Consider the following 18,998-nt stretch of genomic DNA (forward strand, 5'->3'; position numbering starts at 1 on the left):
TCAATAGTCTCAAAAACTCTGCGTCTGGATATATTAATTTCTAATTTTCTATGGTAGACAGGTTTTTGACAAAAGAATAAGACATTTAATTGATTTTCGTATTTCTAAGATAGAATAACATGTTTATTTAATATATTTGACAGACAATTCGCAAATTGGCACAACTTGACTTCTTTCTTTGGTCCGCTTGACTTTTTTTGATGAAGTATGCGCGCCATAAATGTAATCTATTAAACCCTAGTTTAAATCTTCTTCTTTTGATATAGACGTTGTGTAGTAATGTAGTATTGTGTAGAGATACTTAATTAATAGAGGCTTGTTTTCAAATGTAAAAACCGTTTGGGTAACTCGGAAACAACAGATAATTTTATTGCAACCTTACATCTCTATGTCTACATGCCGAAGATTTGTTCATCACACAAACTTCTCAAATGTAAAACTTTTTTTTTTGGTAAACCCTTTGAATTAAAATGGAATGAAGAAAAAAAACTATTGGAAATAGATTATGTGTATTGTCCTAATCTCTCAATAACTTCCATGAACTTACCTTCGTCAGCCTCCATCTCTTATGGGGATCCCCACGTCCTCTGTTTTCTAGCTAGCCTCCTCTCACTGTTTTTGTCTCTTTTTGTAATATTCAACATTATTCAGACACGCCAACTTTGAATATTCAGTAATATTTTTCCATATTCAACGATATGTTAAAACGAAGACTTCTTACTCTCGTAATAGTCTTCATGCTCCCCCCCCCCACACTACTCTACATATATATAGAAGACCACTTCAACCTGTATTGGTTACATTCATATCACTCTTTAGATCATTTTTTTTCTTTCTCCAAAGAATAGAAATCATTCTTTTATTCTTTATTCTTTCAAGCTCTCCTCTGTTTCTTGGTGCCATTTTATTGTATCTTCTGGTCAAAACAAAGAGCCATACTTGATCATTTAAAGCCTAAGGAGGACTTGTTGTGTTTTATGCCCACAAGGTATTTATTTGTTGAATTGTTCTATTTTCACCAATAATTGGTTGGTATATAGCTATATTAATGATACTACAGTATGTTTAATTAAGGCTGATATGATCTGGATTGATGTGTGCAGGGGATTTGTATATTAAAACTGTTTTGGAATTATCCTTTCATTATATTTGTGTGGCCATGGGTCTTGAAGTTGGGTCCTTAAGCTTCAAACTTAAAGACGGAGGCTTGACATCAAGAACCAACAGTTTCAAGAGAGACAGCACTACTATAACGCAACAGAATTCTCCTAAGAAGATTACTATGGAACGGTCTTTAAGTTTTAACAGCTGGGAGATTCCTAAAGTGACCAAGACTGATTCAGATTTTGAGGTCTTGGAGACAAAGAAGTCAACTCCTAACACTTTGAATGGAAGAAACTGTGAGAGAATCCAAATTATAAAGAAACCCACAGTCACTCCACCTGAGCCTTTTGTGTTCATCTCCCCTAGACCGGTCACCGAGCTCGATGCAGCTGCAACTACCCTACAAAAGGTGTATAAGAGTTACCGGACAAGAAGGAATCTAGCAGATTGTGCAGTCGTCGTTGAGGAGCTCTGGTTAGTTACTTGATTGATCTTCTCTTCTTTTTTTTTTTATGTCTTTTCAGGATGCTTACGCTAACCCTTGGTTTTTGCTTGAAATATATTAGGTGGAGGACTCTGGATGGTGCAGCTCTGGATTTGAGCTCTGTATCTTTCTTTGAAGAAGAGAAACATGAGAGCGCTGTTTCCAAGTGGGCTCGAGCTAGAAAACGAGCTGCTAAGGTCTTACATCATTCTATCTCTGTTTACTTATACGTCAAGGTGTTATTAGTAGTTCTATATACCTCTTTTATATTATGAAAAACCAATGAGGGTCTCCTTTTTTTTAGGTTGGGAAAGGCTTATCGAAAGATGAAAAGGCTCAGAAATTAGCTCTGCAGCATTGGCTTGAAGCTGTAAGTCCTAATATCTTTGCTAGTTTTAATCATAGACAAGTATGACATGGTTTGTGAAAAAACAAATCTATGAGTTTAGGTGCAAAACACAAGATCAAAAGTTATGATGATTTTGTGAATCATATTCTAACTGGTCCCCCTCTTGGATTTACAGATTGACCCACGTCATCGTTATGGCCACAACTTGCATTTCTATTACGAAGTCTGGTCAGAGAGCAAGAGCTTTCAGCCATTCTTTTACTGGTAAGGACTTAAGACTCAATATATCCATCTTTAGATCTTCCTACGATCTTTAAATGTGTTCTAAACTCTGTTTTCACTTATTTGAAACAAAAGGTTGGATATAGGAGACGGCAAAGATGTAAATCTTGAGAAACACCCAAGAAGTGTTCTTCAAAAACAATGCATCAGATACTTAGGACCGGTGAGTTTTTTACCCTATCGACTTGACCATACTAATTACCTAGCTCTTGATTACTCATCAACGTCTATGTTTTTTTTCTTTGAAACCTGCAGACGGAGAGAGAAGCATATGAAGTGATAGTGGAAGATGGGAGACTAATGTATAAACATAGCATGACTCTGATCAATTCAACAGAGGAATCCAAGTCGATTTTTGTACTTAGCACGACAAGAACCTTATACGTAGGGATTAAAAAGAAAGGCGTTTTCCAGCACTCAAGTTTCTTATCTGGAGGCGCCACTACAGCTGCAGGAAGATTAGTCGCCCGCGATGGGATCCTTGAGGTACTTAGATTACATGTCTTGCTTGCTTCTCCCTTGAAGTACTTAAACTAAAATGTCTCACTTCACATTTTGTTTTCTCAGGCTATATGGCCATACAGTGGACACTATCTCCCGACAGAAGACAACTTCAAGGAGTTCATAAGTTTCTTAGAGGAGCACAATGTTGATCTCACCAATGTTAAGGTAATGAAATAAAAAGATTCATACGCAGCAAACTTTCAGCTGCAGATGTCTAGAGAATGTTGTATTCATGAGACTAAATTTGATTTACAGAGATGCTCTGTGAACGAGGAGTACTCGTCATTCAAATCCACTGCGGACGAAGAAGAAGGACCAAAACAAATCTCGGAAGATGCTAATGAGATGCCTACAGAGCAAGAGGAGAGAGCGAGACCGGTGTTTGATCCTGTAAAGAGACTGTCTTGTAAATGGACAAGTGGATATGGCCCAAGAATTGGGTGTGTTAGAGATTACCCAGTGGAGCTACAAACACAAGCACTGGAGCAAGTCAGCCTCTCTCCTCGGGCTTCGCCAGCTAATTCTTACGGACCAATTCCATCTCCAAGGCCGAGTCCTAAAATAAGGGTCTCTCCACGCTTAGCTTACATGGGGATCCCAAGCCCTAGGGCTGTTAAGTGTTAAAACTTAAACACACATTTTTTTAACTTGTTCACCAAGAAAGGGTGAGGTTAGAAGAGAAGAGCCACTAAAGCTCTGTTTTTATTTCCTCTTTTGTATATTTTCGAATTTGCAACATTTTGTTGTTTCGAATACTTCTCTTGATAAATTCTCTTGTGAGATCAAGACTTGACTTGATTATGCTAGAGATAGAAAACAGTCGATCGATTAGTGGCCGTTTAGATCATCTGGTTCAGATTGATCGTTAATTTGATATTTTTTTTTGTAAAGTTGCGAACGTTAATTTATTTTAATTAATTGACGATAATTATATAAAAAAAAAAAACAGAAAGTAATTGCAACTTTGTCTTAAACCGATAACACTTCTTTGTGTAATAGAATTGTACGTGTTAGGGAAACTTTTTTTACTGGTAGTTCTGTATTACTCTAGTCTATCGTATCTGTTCACTCTCCCCTTATTGGTCGACGTCTTTCCTTTTTGTTAACACGTACGTGTTAGGGTTAATTATAGCATGTATAGTTTCTTTCATTAATTATGTTATGATGAAGACAATGTCACTTTCCTTAACGTTCCCTTATATATTTTACGGTTCTCGTATATATAAACGAAAAGATGGGGTTGGGAGAGTAATTAACTAGCTATGACCTATGAGGTCAGGCATGGAACTACCGTTTAATGTAGAAAATCGAGATCTTGCTAAGAGTACTTCCAGTGAAACCTCTACGTCGATTAGAATTGGATTTGAAAAAAAACTAGGGAAGTATCATAAGATCTCGAGATTTTCATGGAAGAGTACTTGGTTCATCAGAAAGTCAATCACCGTTTCACGATCCTGTGCTAAGTGCTAACGGTAACTTCATGGACCCGTTCGCTCTAAAACTTTGCCCTGACTAGTGATGATGAAATGATGATCGTGAATTTTCCTATGTAGTGTGATTCTACCGACGGAAAAAATCGTCTTCTCCGCATATAAATTTCTAGTATTATTTTCACTATTCCCCATTCATTAAAATTTCATCTTTCTAAAACAACCCTAAATTTATTATTTCTGTAAAGTTTTATGTACCCTATTCATCTATATATATCCACATGAGTGTAAGAATTCTTACCAACTCGAACTCTCGCCATTTTGTTATACCACTAGAAATAAACTTATTTCCAAAACTCGAGATTTTTTTTTAAATATATAGTTTTATTTTAATTTGTTTATAGTTTTAATAATTCAAGGTATTGTTACTTTTTGTATTTATTTTAAGTTAACAAAAAGTACTTGCATATATATCATAATTTTTGGACGGATCGGATCCGGATCCAAATGTCTGATTTTCTAAAGGTATATCATGTCCCTATGATATCCTGGTTTGAAATTTCCTCTACCTAAGCTTTTCTTAATGCAAATCTGACACATGTAAATTTCTAAACTTGAGACTTGGGAAAGTATTAAAAAACATATATGTAATTACACTAACCTCTTATAACACTGGCATATTTATTTAGTCAGTTAGGGAGAACTCTGTGGGTAGGTGTAAATGCAGTGCAGCTAAGTTATATGTACAATCTTTCTCAAACGCACTAACATATTTTTCGAATCATTGACAAAGATTCGTTTATAAAATTTTTATAGGAATATGGATGGAAATGGAATCTTACATATAGAATCTTAGGACATAATGTTTTAGGTGAGACCAATATAAAAAGAATACGTCATGATCCTGGTGGCATTAGAAAAAGACTCCAAGAGATCACAACAAAAGAAAATGGATCCACCCAAAGGAAAAAGAAGAAAAAACTTATATAAACTATAGTAATTAATACTTTTCCATTATAATTAAAAAATAAAAGATGGGCTTACGTGAGCACATGTGGCAGACACGAAGTTGAAGACAACACCATCGACGGTACTCCTACAACCACATCTCTTCTAAAGTCCGTTTCTCATTGGGCTCCATTTTCATCTATTTCCACACCATTCATGCTTTGCCCTTTCTCTATTTTGAAGTATTAATTTACTTAATTCATTTCTCCCAAAAATTGCATACCTACATCATATTGTTAATACTTCTTCTTGTTTTATATGATTACTCTGTAATACTTTTTTTTGGGCATACAAATTATTACTCTGTATAAAACTCAAATGTTAAGTTACTTTATAATTTTATAACAGGAATATATACTTAATAGTACTATTGTATGTTATCATTATTTAGTGTGGTGCAGATATCATTATGCATACTTCAACCAACATTTTCTATAATTTCAAGTGATTAAAGCAAAACAAAGGTTCCAAAAAAACACATTTGTTTAGTAAAAGTAACTTGTACCATTTTTCAGATTTGTTTGAGCCTTTTCAAAAACATAATAATAAATCACAAGTTAAATACGGTATAGATTTTGTTTTTTCTAATACCGTCTATCTTACTTTTTATTTATTTAGTTATTAGTTTATAAAATTGCTCACAAGAGGGAACACTTTATATACGTATATTGTTGAATGGGAGACACATCTGCTAACCTTAAAAAATTACTGGAACAAGCGGACAAAACCACTCTTCCCACACCTATGAGATAAACTTTTTCTATTCAACTCTTTTGAGTTTTTAATCAATTTGGATGATAAAACGGATTCGTAACTCTTTGTAATTTATCATTAATTAGAACTCAAATGGTGTAATTCCACCTGAAGCAAAAGTGGACTTAACACATTATATTCTTTTAAGTTTAGCGTTTGATATCCTAAATTTGCGAGTTTTTTGGAGACAGCCAACATATATATATATATATATATATATATATATATATATATAGTCTCAAGCAGCTAAGTCTAACATATATATAGTCAACAAGAGAATCTCAATCTAAGAAGCCTTGGGATTGGTCCGATTAATTTTTTAATTTGTACATAACATGAGAACATAAATGCTTAATGCTTTGTCATAATAGCAAAAGTGTAAGCTAAAAGAATATGCGTCAATCTTTTTTGTATTACACTTACAAATTTTAATCACAAACATAGTTTAAAAATCCAAGAAAACAATATAAATATATTTTAAAACACAATCAATTGAAGACAACTAGAAAATAAACATCATTTTATAAATAAATAAAAGATTCTCGCTTTTTTTTTGTCATTTAGATATAAGGTTAGAAGGATAGCCAATCAGTTTTTGTTTTCGATTTAGAAATTTTTATCTGCTTTACCTCATTGGGTAATGGCATATAAAAACAACAACTCTCATGTACGTAAAGCAAAATACACAATTGCAGCTCGCTATCATAATTACAACTTGATTAACCAATCTTGTACGACAAATTTTATAAAGATTTAAATCTCTTAATAAACACCTTTTCAATTTTTGTTTTTGTTTTTCTATGACAAGTTGTGAAATGATCATCCCAATAAATTGATCTGCTTTAACGTTCTTAATTGCAAAGCGTAATTAGCTTTACCGTTAATTTATATACACGAGATCCTTAATTTTCATCTAGTTGAGTAGTTTACACGTCTTCATGACACATTGGCAATGTGGATCATAAGGCTAATAACACTTGGTTCGCCACAACGCTTATTTGACTCCGCATCTGACGATCAAAATAAAAACGCATGTTTATAACACAGCTGACAAGTTTTATGGCGCTTTCAATATGATTATTTTTTTTACTTTTAATACCCTTTACCCTACTTTTACCATTTCCATTATCTCCACGGGATTATATATTTATTGCCAATTTGCCATGTGCAATATGTTTATAGTAGATTCAGTTTCAGTATGCATATATGTTACTAGCTACATCACTAGAACAGATGTATTCCTACAATATATATCTAATAAAATTATAAATAACTTATTTTCAAATTATATATTTTAGTAAATAAAATTTGTATCCCAATACATCAATGGTAATATTCTTAGATAAAAATGTATATCCTCCAGACATGATGCGAGTAAGACGTCGTCCTAACTCCTAACACTATTATGAAATGTACATATCGTTCCAAATTGTGAATTCTCTACCTCTTTTTTTCTTTCTCCCAATCTCCTTTACTTACTTTACCTATAGAAAAGGTCAACATCGGCAATAAAATCTAGCGCGTGGGTTTTGGAACTCCCATGCATTTAACTCATCAGAAACAAATTTTCTAAAAATTACAAAAAATATTATTATGATGGGAAAAAATAATACTACAAAAAAAAAAGCAAAAGAAACACATCACGAGACAGTACTTTGTGATGTAAGCAACCACATACACCACTCCCTTCTTCTCCTCCTCCCCCATTATTTGTCCTTTTCTTTTCCTTTCCTCAATAATTCTCTTCTTCTATTCTTTTTATTAAATTTTCCCCTAAATTTTATTATGATTCCTTTTTTTTCTTCTTGTTTTTGTTTTTTAAAAACTTACTTACTTTTTGATTCTTTCTATATATACAAATACAAAATCTCCTCTTCTTCTTGAAAAAGCTCTTTACGTTTTCTCTCTTTCTCTCTAGTTTTTTTTGCTATGATGCAAGAATTAGGCTTAGAACGCTTCTCAAACGACGACGTCCTTCGCTTAGACCTCACTCCTCCTTCTCAAACCTCGTCTACCTCTCTCTCCATCGACGAAGAGGAATCAACTGAAGCCAAGATCCGACGGCTGATATCTGAGCATCCTGTGATCATCTTCAGTAGATCTTCATGTTGCATGTGCCACGTCATGAAAAGACTCTTGGCAACGATCGGCGTTGTCCCCACCGTCATAGAGCTTGATGATCACGAGGTCTCCTCTCTTCATACGGCTCTTGAAGAAGAATATTCCGGCGGTGGCTCCGTCGTTGTTCCTCCGCCGGCGGTTTTTATTGGCCGTGAGTGCATCGGAGGTCTTGAGTCCCTTGTTGCCCTCCACCTAAGTGGTCATCTTGTTCCTAAGCTTGTCCAAGTTGGAGCTCTTTGGGTATGATTGTAATATTTTCATCTTATTTTTATTACTTGTCCCAATTTGAATAGGCTTTTGCAGTATCAAAAAGAAAATTAGGGTTTCTCTTCAATTGCTCATGAAAAGCCTAATTCTGATTATCATCAGATGATCAAAATTAAATACCCTTGTAGAAAATGAATTATGAATAATATTAAAGATGTGTAAGTAGTGAGTTTTATATAATTTGCTTCTTCGTTTTCTCTCTCTCTCTCTCTTTTGATAATAAAGTATGAGTCCATCAACCTCATTAATTATGAATCGGATTTGATTAGGACTATACTAAACTATGATCTAGTTGTATATCTGATGATTGAACCTTATTAATTCGGACCTTTTTACAATATTTGACTGAGATATTCCAATCATAAGTTTATTGGTAAAGTGATCATCTACCATTGGTAATTCGATTTTTTTTCTTCTTATGATAGTTAGGATTTGGATAGTTCTTATGAGTAGAGTGTTGTCTTTGGTAAAGACATGGTTTGTAATCAAATCTATGATCATGATTTGGAAAATAATTTAATTTTATCATGATATGAATTCGTTTGTATCGATTTCAAAGTTAATTTGCAGCTATCTTTATTTATTCTAAAAATAAAGTAGAGAAATGAGGGAAGAAGATTCTACTATTATTTGTAAGGTCTCCGAGCTCTCGGCATCACGTTAATTTCCTATTCAAGGAAATATTCTCTCTTTAAGAAGAAAAAGAAAAAAAATAAAATAAAACATGAAATAGTATTGGAAAATATTTATAAAAGTCGGCATAGTACGTTGAAGAAACCCTCAAGCTAGCTAAACATCTCTAAAAAAAATATTATGGAGATCACTATCATTAAGCCATACAATTTCGTGATTGTGTGTCTTGATCCCGTCTAGGTACGTAGTCGGTAGAGTTTAATTAAGTAAGTTGTTGAAGTTATAATGAAATTTTTCATGTCTTAATCTTTCCCTTAAAACAAACATGTCTTGTTAGAGAAAAAGGTACGTTGTGGAATTGTATAATAACATTTCCAAATTAAATTCATATGGTTTTGGAAATGAATTAATAAGAAGTGGGAAAATTGGAGACCCACTTACAATAATTGAGGGGGTTTTTGATAGCGACGCTAAGCTTAAGTGGCATCTCCAAAAACAAACTCTCTTTTTTTCCCCTCCCCACAATTATTGATTTTTCTTTTTCAAAGATTCAGAAAAGACCAAAGAACTTCTCTTTGCTTTTTTGCTTCTTCGTTCTTTGGAGTTTGGGTAATTTGGAATAGAATGCTGTGTATACCTCCTTTATACCGGTCAATTTTTTTTGTAGTAGGATTAGGGAAAGAAGGTCAAAAGTCCAAGTTCCACATGTCAAGGGTCAATATTGACCTATGTCAAATAAATGATAGTTGCTGATCTCACACTACACACTGGCACACTGTTATTTTACCAAGATATCAGGTTCAGATGATTTGGTTGCAACCAATTATTTTTCTGTGCGATGCTTAAATGATAGATAGCATTTTTATTTATCTACCACTAAACTACATACTATGGTCACATTTTCTCCTCAAATATTCCAATATATGACACACACATGATAGATCACTAACTAGTCTTAGTTGTGTAAGGTTTTGTTTTGGGATTTGTCATGACCACGGAAACATTATTACTCAACCATATTTTATTTACAATAGTTCTTATTTGATTTATCATGAACAATAAAAAAAAATTATTACTTAACCATCATTTATTATTGAATATAGGTTTTAGGAACTCAAGAAGAACAAAGTCTACACTCACTTTGTTAACTTAAGCAAATAACTCAAAACTTAAGCTCCCATGACTCAGTTATGATTAGGATAGCTTCCAACTCAAGTTATCTGTAAGCTTATGTCAATATTTACTAAGATTTGATTTTCACAAATAAATCTTTGAATATCAAATTCCAAAACCATGCTGTAAAGTGTAAGCAAATAAGTTTATACATCCAAAACTCTTTTAAAAAAAAAATGAAAAAGAATTGCCGACCTATACAATATGGTAGTTGTGGGATTAAGATTTTTGTGTGAGATCATGTGACATGTCTTCAAAATTAAGGTTATGCTTTTTGTATATATATTTTTTTATTCGCTAGTTGATGAATACTGATGGCGAGGATGACCTCATCAATCATAACCAACAATTTCTCCAACAAATGTTTCATGAAATAATGAATACTTTTTTATTTTATTTTTGGACGAATACATAATGACATTAATATATGCAATAAAATACAGAGGAAACTCAGTGCCTCTACACCAAAAGCTCCCACGCTTTTAATACTGTTTTCACTTAAATTGAATAGTGTTTTAACTATGGAGAATTATTTGTTCAATTATTTTGATCATTGTCGTATTACTTACCATTGATTTATTTAACTTATCCATAATTATTTTTCTTATTCTTTCTCAATGCTATTTATATTTATCGTAAAAGTACGTTTTGGACAGGCTTTCAATTTTTCTTCTTTGGTGCTATTTTCGGATATGCTCCATACATAACAGGTAGCAAAGTCGTAGATACAAATGTGTTAAGAGGCGCACAACATTATATATGCTTTAAAAAAAATTCCCAACAATGAAGTTTCTTTCGTGTAACTCTGAGATATGGTGGCAACTCAGCCACTAAAGTATTTGTAGTTGTTTTTAGAATCAATTAGGAGAAAACCACTTTCTCTGATGGTCTTTGTAAAGGTTGTCACTTGTTGCATAGTTTGTGGAAATACCATTTTTTTGGAACTGAGGATTATCGTCGTACCCCCGTCTGCTGAGATTTGATTTCGAATGCTACATAAATAAATAATTCGTCAATAAATTAGTTATCCGACCTACCCGTGCCCGTGAACGTGAAAAGAAAGGGCAATTGTAGTCGCCATCCCTTCGTCGTCTTTAAAATAAATTCCACTGTTGCTAGTATCGGCCTTGCTCTGCAGTTACTTTTTTCTTTTCTACTTTTACTTCCGAATACTGCCAATCGGAAGCCATATACCATCGCCGGATTTGATAGAAGTCTCTGGATTTGTAAGTGAAGAAGTGGATTTACCCAGCTCACTGATTAAATTATATATCACTGCTATCTATATATTAACGGGTATGCTGTTTTGATTAGGTGATTACCTTTCAGCCAAATCGTCTTTCGCGAGGATGGCAGACCATGGATCTCCTGCTCCAGGTTTGTATATCTTAACACCATTTCGATTGGGTTGTCAGTGACAGAACTTTATCTGGCGGTACTTCCTAGGGTTTAGCTTCCAATAATGGTTTCAACAACTCATAAATCTAGTATGTGTAAGCCGGCATTCCGTTTGGGTTCACAATGTCCCTTGTTTAGTCGGCCATGCTCTGTAGGGTTTAGATCCCGCTAATATATTTTCAGAACTTATACGTCTAGGGTGTCTCTGTCGTCAGGACGTCTGGATTGACAATTCCCAAATCCTGTCCAGAAAACCTAATTTTTCTTTTCAAACCTTTTGACTATCCCGCCCATCAATTGAGGGTAAAATTGAGAACAAAATAGTAAATCCACAAGCTCGGTTAAGAAGTGGCAGATCCACAAATTTTGGGCCGAAAATGGCATTCTGGACAAGAAACCCTTGTTTTTAAAAGAAACATTTAAGTTGAATAACATCGATCCTTAATTTTAAAGGTTATCTCACAATGTAAAATCGATCTATTACAAAATTTGGTTATGAGGTTTTTTGTCAAACATCTTTTAAACATTAAACATAAAATGTAATGGAATCGTTTATTGTTTTATAAGAAAAAAAAAATATACGAAAAGGGAGAGAAGGAATTTTTGAAGAGGGAAATAATTAGGGCTAAAAATTTATAATTATACAAAACAAAAAAAAAGAACCACTTGATTCCTTCGAATTTGACCCCACAAGTTTCCTTCGCATTTGGAAAAGACATTCACATTAGAAAAATGCTAACGATGATGACCCACCCCAACACACCACTCTCCAATTTTTAAATACACCAAAAAGTATAACTTACTTTAATCTTAAACTGATTGATACAAAGCATACGCCACATAGAAATTATATATTTCAACAACTAATCCAATTTCATTCCAGTAAGTAAAAAATGGTTTCATGTTACTTTAACATCTTTTATTACAAAATAATTTCTTTGATTCTTGATTTTATATATCTTTTTCAAACATTCTATCATTTTCATCGATATTATTATATTAAGATCTAACAGAACATTAAGAAGTGAAAAAACTGCACAATGGTTTGGGACAAGAACCGCTTAAGCTAGCAAAGTCTTTTGCACAAATGAAGTTTGAAGATAACAAACAACACATCTCTACACATAATCTAATAATCTCTCTTAAGCGTAATGTTGATCTGCACTTTTAACTTGTCATGGACTTGGTCTTGACGCCAGTCTTCTTCCAAGAAACACTAGGCATGATTTGTTTCGTGTCCACACGATCTTTAAACTGAACAGCAAAGTTGAGCAACGAATCAAGAAGTGACTCTGACATATAGTGAGGCTCAAGTCCAAGTTCCATCAGCTTTGTGTGTTTTGCGTTGTAGTAATGTTCTTCCGCCTCCACTCTCGGGTTAGGCACAGTCATTTTTTTCACATCGAGCCCGAGCTTTAAACCCGCTTTAGTGACGAGTGAAGCCAGCTCGTTGACTGAAAACTGTTCTGTGAATTGGTTGAAGACCCTGAACTCACCAGCCTTTGCCGGGTTCGCTATAGCTATCTCAACACATTGAACCGTGTCTCTTATATCGAGGTAGCCTCTTGTCTGCAATGAGGAAAAAACAAAACTGAATACAAACCTCACTTTCTTGATTAAAAACTATCTTTGAAAACAGCTAAAAAAAGAGTCATTTACCTGACCACCTTTACCATAAATAGTAAGTGGGTGACCAACAGCAGCTTGCACACAGAACCGGTTAAGTGCTGTACCGAACACAGCATCATAGTCTAATCGGTTACGGAGCTCCTCATGCATCTCTGTTTCATCAGTCTTGACTCCATAAACAACTCCTTGGTTGAGATCAGTGGCTCTAATACCCCAAGCTTTGCAAGTAAAAGCAATGTTGTGCGAGTCGTGAACTTTGCTAAGATGATAAAAGGAGCTAGCTTGCTTGGGGTATGGCAAAGTGTCAGTTCTACCATTGTGAGTTATCGTTATAAAACCTTCCTCGATATCGATATTCGGAGTACCGTACTCACCCATCGTCCCAAGTTTCACAAGATGGCACTCTTCTCCGAACTCTTTAATAGCAAAGAGAACATTGAGAGTCCCAATGACATTGTTGTGCTGTGTATACACGGCTCTGGACCGGTCTATCATCGAGTAAGGCGCAGATCTCTGTTCACCGAAGTGGACAACTGAATCAGGCTCAAAAGACTTGAAAGACTCAGCCAAGAATTCGAAATCACAGATATCTCCAACGTATAGCTCAATTGATTTCCCTGTCAAAGCCTTCCACCTGCTGATACGGTCATGAATGGAGGCTATAGGAGTCAATGACTCAAGTCCAAGCTGGTGGTCGAAAAGCCGTCTTACAAGGTTGTCAACAATGCAAACTTCGTAATTCTTCTTGGACAAGTGGAGAGCAGTAGCCCAACCGCAGTAACCATCTCCACCAATGACCATAACACGTTTTGGTTTAGACGGTGAAGAATCATTGGTTGATGTTTCAGGTGGTGCTTGTTGGCTTATGGGTACAGCAGTAGCTCGGAGAACAGAACTTGTTCTTCTCTGTTTCTTCTCTTGAAAGAGAAGTCCTTTGAGAGAAGATCTTGCAAGACATTGAGGATTGAAGAAGGTTTGTCCTAAACCAAACGGCTTAAGGGAACTCTTGCTGCTACTGCTGCTGTTAAGTGAGATAACTGAAGGGCATGAAGCTGACAGTAGATGCGCCATTTTTTTAAAGGTTTCTTCTTGAATCTATCAAACACACATTCACCTGCAAAATACAAAAACAGCACAAGGTTTATGACAATTTGGTTTAGCAGAACAAACAATGCCATCAACAGATTCTGTCAAATTCTCTTAAGTTTTATTCTTAAAATCCAAATCAAATTCCAAAAACTAAAACCAGTAAAAATCGAAACTTTATCATCACACACCCACTAAACCAGGCTAAAACAGCTCTTCCCAAGACTGAATATATGATCAAATGAAGTAAAAAAGTGGAGATTCTGCTTTTGCAATAAGTAAACAGAGTCACATACAGTAAGAAAATAGGCACATTGAAGGATGCTAACATGAAATCTAGACAAAAAAAAAAACCCAACTGAAACTCTCTGAATTTTTTGATTTCCAGGTTTCTTCAAAACGAAAAGTACTGAAGTTACAAAACAGAGAATTCAAATAGATGATAAGAGAGGATGATTGCTTACCCAGCCTTTACAAATTTGGAATCTTGTTTAGGGACCGAGGGAAACAGAGCGTTGGACGAAGAATGATTTGGAGTGATGGGATTTTTTTACTTTTGTCTCTCTCTTCTCCCAGAAAAGATGAGATGATAAAATCATTAGATATGCTCAAAGCATATTCTTATTTATTCCCTTCCCAAAGTACGTTTGGCCCTAATACTATAATTAGAGTGATCCCAGCAATTAACAATTTGATCGCTAAATCGCTTTTGTTAACAACTTTGGTTTTTAGGGCCGATTTCACTGTCGCTAATGAGGTCAATGGATACTCTTCTCCTACTGGGCCGCTTGGCCCATATATAAATAGTGTATACATAGCGACGAGCCGACGAAAATTTAATCTTCTAAGCCGTGTTATTTTACTTACTTAACTAGATAAATTAATTGCCATGGATATGAATATTTGTTCTCCACTTCTTCAGTCACGTTTTAAGTTTTTGTATGTAAAAACATTTAATCATCTTCACCAACTACCATGGCAAATCTTAAATTGCTAATTTGCTATGTTTGATTACTAATGTTGAGAAGATATACTATTTATTAAATATCTTAAAAGCAAATTATTTTAGATATTATTAATTAATACTTGAGACAAATAAAGTCTTAAATAACAAAATACTCTATGTGAGGACTAAAATAATAATAAAAAAAAATTAATGTGAAGCTTAAGAACATACTTTGTGCAAAAATACAAAAAACAAAAATATACCTTAAGCTTTAGGTTTGGTCATATTCCAATTTGGTCATGTATAAGCAATACATACAAGAACAAACATCTATCTCTGTTGATATTTGAATACTTTATATACAATCAACATTTTAAAGTATAAACTTAAAAATTATTCATAATAAAAATATCAATCTACTCACTCTTTTGTATACTCTATCTCTTACTCTTATACTATATTATCTCAAAACCAAATGACTACATATAGTATATGCATACATATCATTTGGTAAGTTGATTTAAAAAAGAAAAAAGAAAACCTAGTGTTTAAAAACAAAAATTCAAAGGTTAGTAAGGCCTTATAGTCTATTAGCCCATATATTGGGCTTCCACTAATTAGGTCGGTGGCAAACTTCTTAATAACACAAAGAGAATTTTTTGTTCATAAACCCTATATCATTCTCAGATCGTGTGTTCTCTGTTATTGCTACCAAAATTCGACTTCATACCCTTCAAATTGCTTCACTCCATCGGTAATTTTTTTTGTATTGCTCTCTTATTCATTAATTTTTCTAGGATTGTTTTCACCACCGTCGACTCCTCCAGCAGCATCTTCTTCTTCTCCTCTAGCATCATCTATGAGACCTTGGAGAGCTAAAGGTAATCTCACCTCCAAACCTGAAAAGTGAGAACATGAGAACATTTAGCTTGCTTCTCAAGCAAAACAAAAAAAAAGCTTTAAAAATAAAACAAACCTTCAAATGTCTCCTTTGTTGCTGACTTGTAGTCTGATGATTTTAATCTAAGACTTTTATTTGAACTGAGGAGATTTTTTTCACTCTTTCTCCCGGAAACGACTATGCCGCTTAGCCCAAATATTATATTTTTGTCATTGCATTTTGACTATTTTGAGTAAAACAAAGAATTACAAAATAAGATTAGCTCACATCATTGAAATATATTCGAACTCAATTTAAAACATTACTTTGTAGTTGTTATAGGTAGTCATTTTTTTCTGCAAGTTGACAAAAAAAAAAAAAAAAGAGTCATACTTCTACTGTAAAATATAAATTACAATAACAAAGACTTCCATACAAATTTTTTAAAAAAAAGTTTGATGTATTACTGTGTGCCTTTTATACTAGACAGAAATGCTTACCAAAATTTATCTTTTAACAAAAAAAACAAAAAATGTTAATATTCTTTTTCAATGAGAGTAGGTGGTAAAAATGACGACATTGTATGGTCATTTGATTCCCGTGAACCACTTGATGATAGTTTGTAAAAACGTACGTGCACGCACACACAAAAACACTCGCACTGATTGACATTCTCCGAAACTTTCTTTATAAAACAGGAGAACTCCATAATGATAAATTTCTTAAGTAGCTAAGCGAATTCACAAGTTTAACCAACTAAGCGAATTCACTAATGTCTCTGTTACAGGTCAGAAACTTCTTACTCATCATCCAATAATTTCAAAGTCCTTGGCTTCTCCTATACTTACTTTCTTTCCTCACATTTTTGCCTCCGAATGTTTTCAGGATTTCTGGCAGCTCCTTCGACCACTATCATCTGGATTGACAAGTACTCTCACTTCACTTTGCTGTTTTTTTTTTGTCTCTGTCATCTTATCAAAATTTGAAACCCACTTAAGTTAACTTTTTTGTATTTCCAAAAACTACAAAACAGAGTCGTTCACAACCAGCTGTGACTCGGGCGAGTCAGACCCGTGTCGGGATGACGCGGCTGCTCTCACCCTCAAGTTTGCAGCTATGGCTTCGATCCTTGTCGCCGGAGCCGCCGGGGTCACAATCCCTCTTGTAGGAGGAACACTCCTCCCGTCGAACGGTGGATTAATGAGGGGAGCCAAAGCATTCGCAGCAGGAGTGATACTCGCAACAGGGTTCGTTCACATGCTCTCCGGCGGCTCCGAAGCTTTGTCCGACCCGTGTCTGCCGGAGTTTCCTTGGAAAATGTTTCCATTCCCGGAGTTCTTTGCCATGGTCGCGGCGCTTCTCACTCTGCTCGCTGATTTCATGATCACGGGGTATTACGAGAGGAAGCAGGAGAAGATGATGAACCTCTCTGTCGAGTCGCTTGGTCAGCACGGTTCCATTATTTCGGATCCGGGTCTTGAATCGGGTTTACTGAGGGACGAAGATGGAGGTGCGTTGCATATCGTGGGGATGCGTGCTCGCGCGGACCATCACCGTCATAGCCTCTCCATGGGTGCCGAAGGTTTTGAGGCTCTCTCAAAGAGAAGTGGTGTTTCCGGTCATGGACACGGCCACGGCCACGGGGACGTTGGCTTGGACAGTGGTGTAAGGCACGTTGTTGTTTCTCAGGTAAGGTTAAGACTTTTTTTTTTCTATTTATATTCTGACTTTGACTTTATATTTAGTAAGTTCTGACTTTTGAGTTTTGATTTCTTGTTCACCTTATTAATGATTTTTTCAGGAGAAAAACAAATATTTGACTTTATTCATACACAATGTAGCTAAGTCAGTGTCGCTTTTAATAAAATAAGTAGATGGGATTATAGTCAATTGTCTAATACACTGTACATGACTTTCATGGTAACTACAGCTGGAACTACATAGAGCTAGCTAGCTTTGTTTTAATGAAATTACAGCGCTGTCTTTGATCTGTAATATTAATCGATTGACATTTTCTTCTACCACAATCAAGTCCATTAGAATGTGAGTGCAACGAGTGATGCTATTTCCTATTTAAAAATGTCACATTACATTAACAATTTATTTATATCTAGTTTTCGAAAAGTATTTTTTATTGTCATTTTGATCATTAGTTACAAAATAATGATAATATAAGTCATAAGTGTTCATTCTATACTAAAACTATTTTTTGGAAACATGTTTTTTTTGTTTTTGTTGGTGGTATTTTGACGTGTTCATTGAGTCATATGTGACCTAGTCAAACGATTCCGTTTATAAGATCTCTTTTTATATAAAACTGATGATACGATCTGATGTTTTATATTTCAGATACTTGAAATGGGAATAGTATCACATTCAATAATTATAGGAATATCACTTGGAGTATCACATAGCCCATGCACCATACGTCCCCTCCTTGTCGCTCTTTCCTTCCACCAATTCTTCGAAGGTTTTGCCCTAGGTGGTTGCGTTGCAGAGGCCAGACTAACCACGCGCGGATCATCCATGATGGCTTTCTTCTTCGCCATCACTACTCCCATCGGTGTGGCCGTGGGAACGGCCATTGCATCATCTTACAATTCCTACAGTGTTGCGGCATTGGTGGCTGAAGGGGTGCTAGATTCTCTCTCTGCGGGAATACTAGTTTACATGGCGCTTGTTGATTTGATCGCTGCGGATTTCTTGAGCAAGAAGATGAGTGTTGATTTCAAACTTCAAATTGTTTCCTATTGCTTTTTGTTTCTTGGAGCTGGGATGATGTCAGCTCTCGCTATTTGGGCTTGATAAGTTTTAACTGTTTTTTTGGTAAATATATCAAGCTCTTTGATTTTCTTTACTGAATTTGTGTGTATGGAATTTAATCCTTTTGATTTTTTTTTTAATGTTGTTTGTTGTGATTTGTTTATGAAAGTAGTAATTGGACTGATCAA

General features: G+C 34.8%; 3 protein-coding genes and 1 pseudogene across 4 annotated transcripts; 3 read left to right on the forward strand and 1 right to left on the reverse strand.

Moving 5' to 3' along the window:
• Positions 1–664: 664 nt before the first annotated feature.
• Positions 665–3,613, forward strand: LOC147930142 (IQ domain-containing protein IQM1-like). Its single transcript, XM_087479232.1, has 9 exons — positions 665–988; positions 1,104–1,578; positions 1,671–1,785; positions 1,893–1,958; positions 2,113–2,201; positions 2,295–2,382; positions 2,475–2,705; positions 2,787–2,888; positions 2,979–3,613. Exons 2-9 carry the CDS (start codon positions 1,160–1,162, stop codon positions 3,345–3,347), a joined length of 1,479 nt encoding a protein of 492 aa, XP_087335358.1. The 5' UTR covers positions 665–988; positions 1,104–1,159; the 3' UTR covers positions 3,348–3,613.
• Positions 3,614–7,723: 4,110 nt separating this feature from the next.
• On the forward strand, positions 7,724–8,482 carry LOC147930143 (glutaredoxin-C6 pseudogene; annotated as a pseudogene). The gene has a single exon (XR_015575015.1). The product of XR_015575015.1 is annotated as a glutaredoxin-C6 pseudogene (transcript).
• A 4,068-nt stretch (positions 8,483–12,550) lies between these two features.
• Positions 12,551–14,902, reverse strand: LOC147930144 (UDP-sulfoquinovose synthase, chloroplastic-like). Its single transcript, XM_087479233.1, has 3 exons — positions 14,686–14,902; positions 13,166–14,249; positions 12,551–13,075 (listed from the first exon to the last, which is right to left on the reverse strand). The coding sequence occupies exons 2-3, from the start codon at positions 14,204–14,206 to the stop codon at positions 12,674–12,676; spliced, it is 1,443 nt and encodes a 480-aa protein (XP_087335359.1). The 5' UTR covers positions 14,207–14,249; positions 14,686–14,902; the 3' UTR covers positions 12,551–12,673.
• Positions 14,903–16,705: 1,803 nt separating this feature from the next.
• On the forward strand, positions 16,706–18,945 carry LOC104729960 (zinc transporter 9-like). Its single transcript, XM_010448997.3, has 4 exons — positions 16,706–16,834; positions 16,933–16,975; positions 17,081–17,736; positions 18,397–18,945. Exons 1-4 carry the CDS (start codon positions 16,820–16,822, stop codon positions 18,850–18,852), a joined length of 1,170 nt encoding a protein of 389 aa, XP_010447299.2. The 5' UTR covers positions 16,706–16,819; the 3' UTR covers positions 18,853–18,945.
• Positions 18,946–18,998: the final 53 nt, after the last annotated feature.

This window comes from Camelina sativa, chromosome 12 (assembly GCF_030686135.1).
Source record: "Camelina sativa cultivar CO46 ecotype springtype chromosome 12, ASM3068613v1".
NCBI classification, from domain to species: Eukaryota; Viridiplantae; Streptophyta; class Magnoliopsida; order Brassicales; family Brassicaceae; genus Camelina; species Camelina sativa.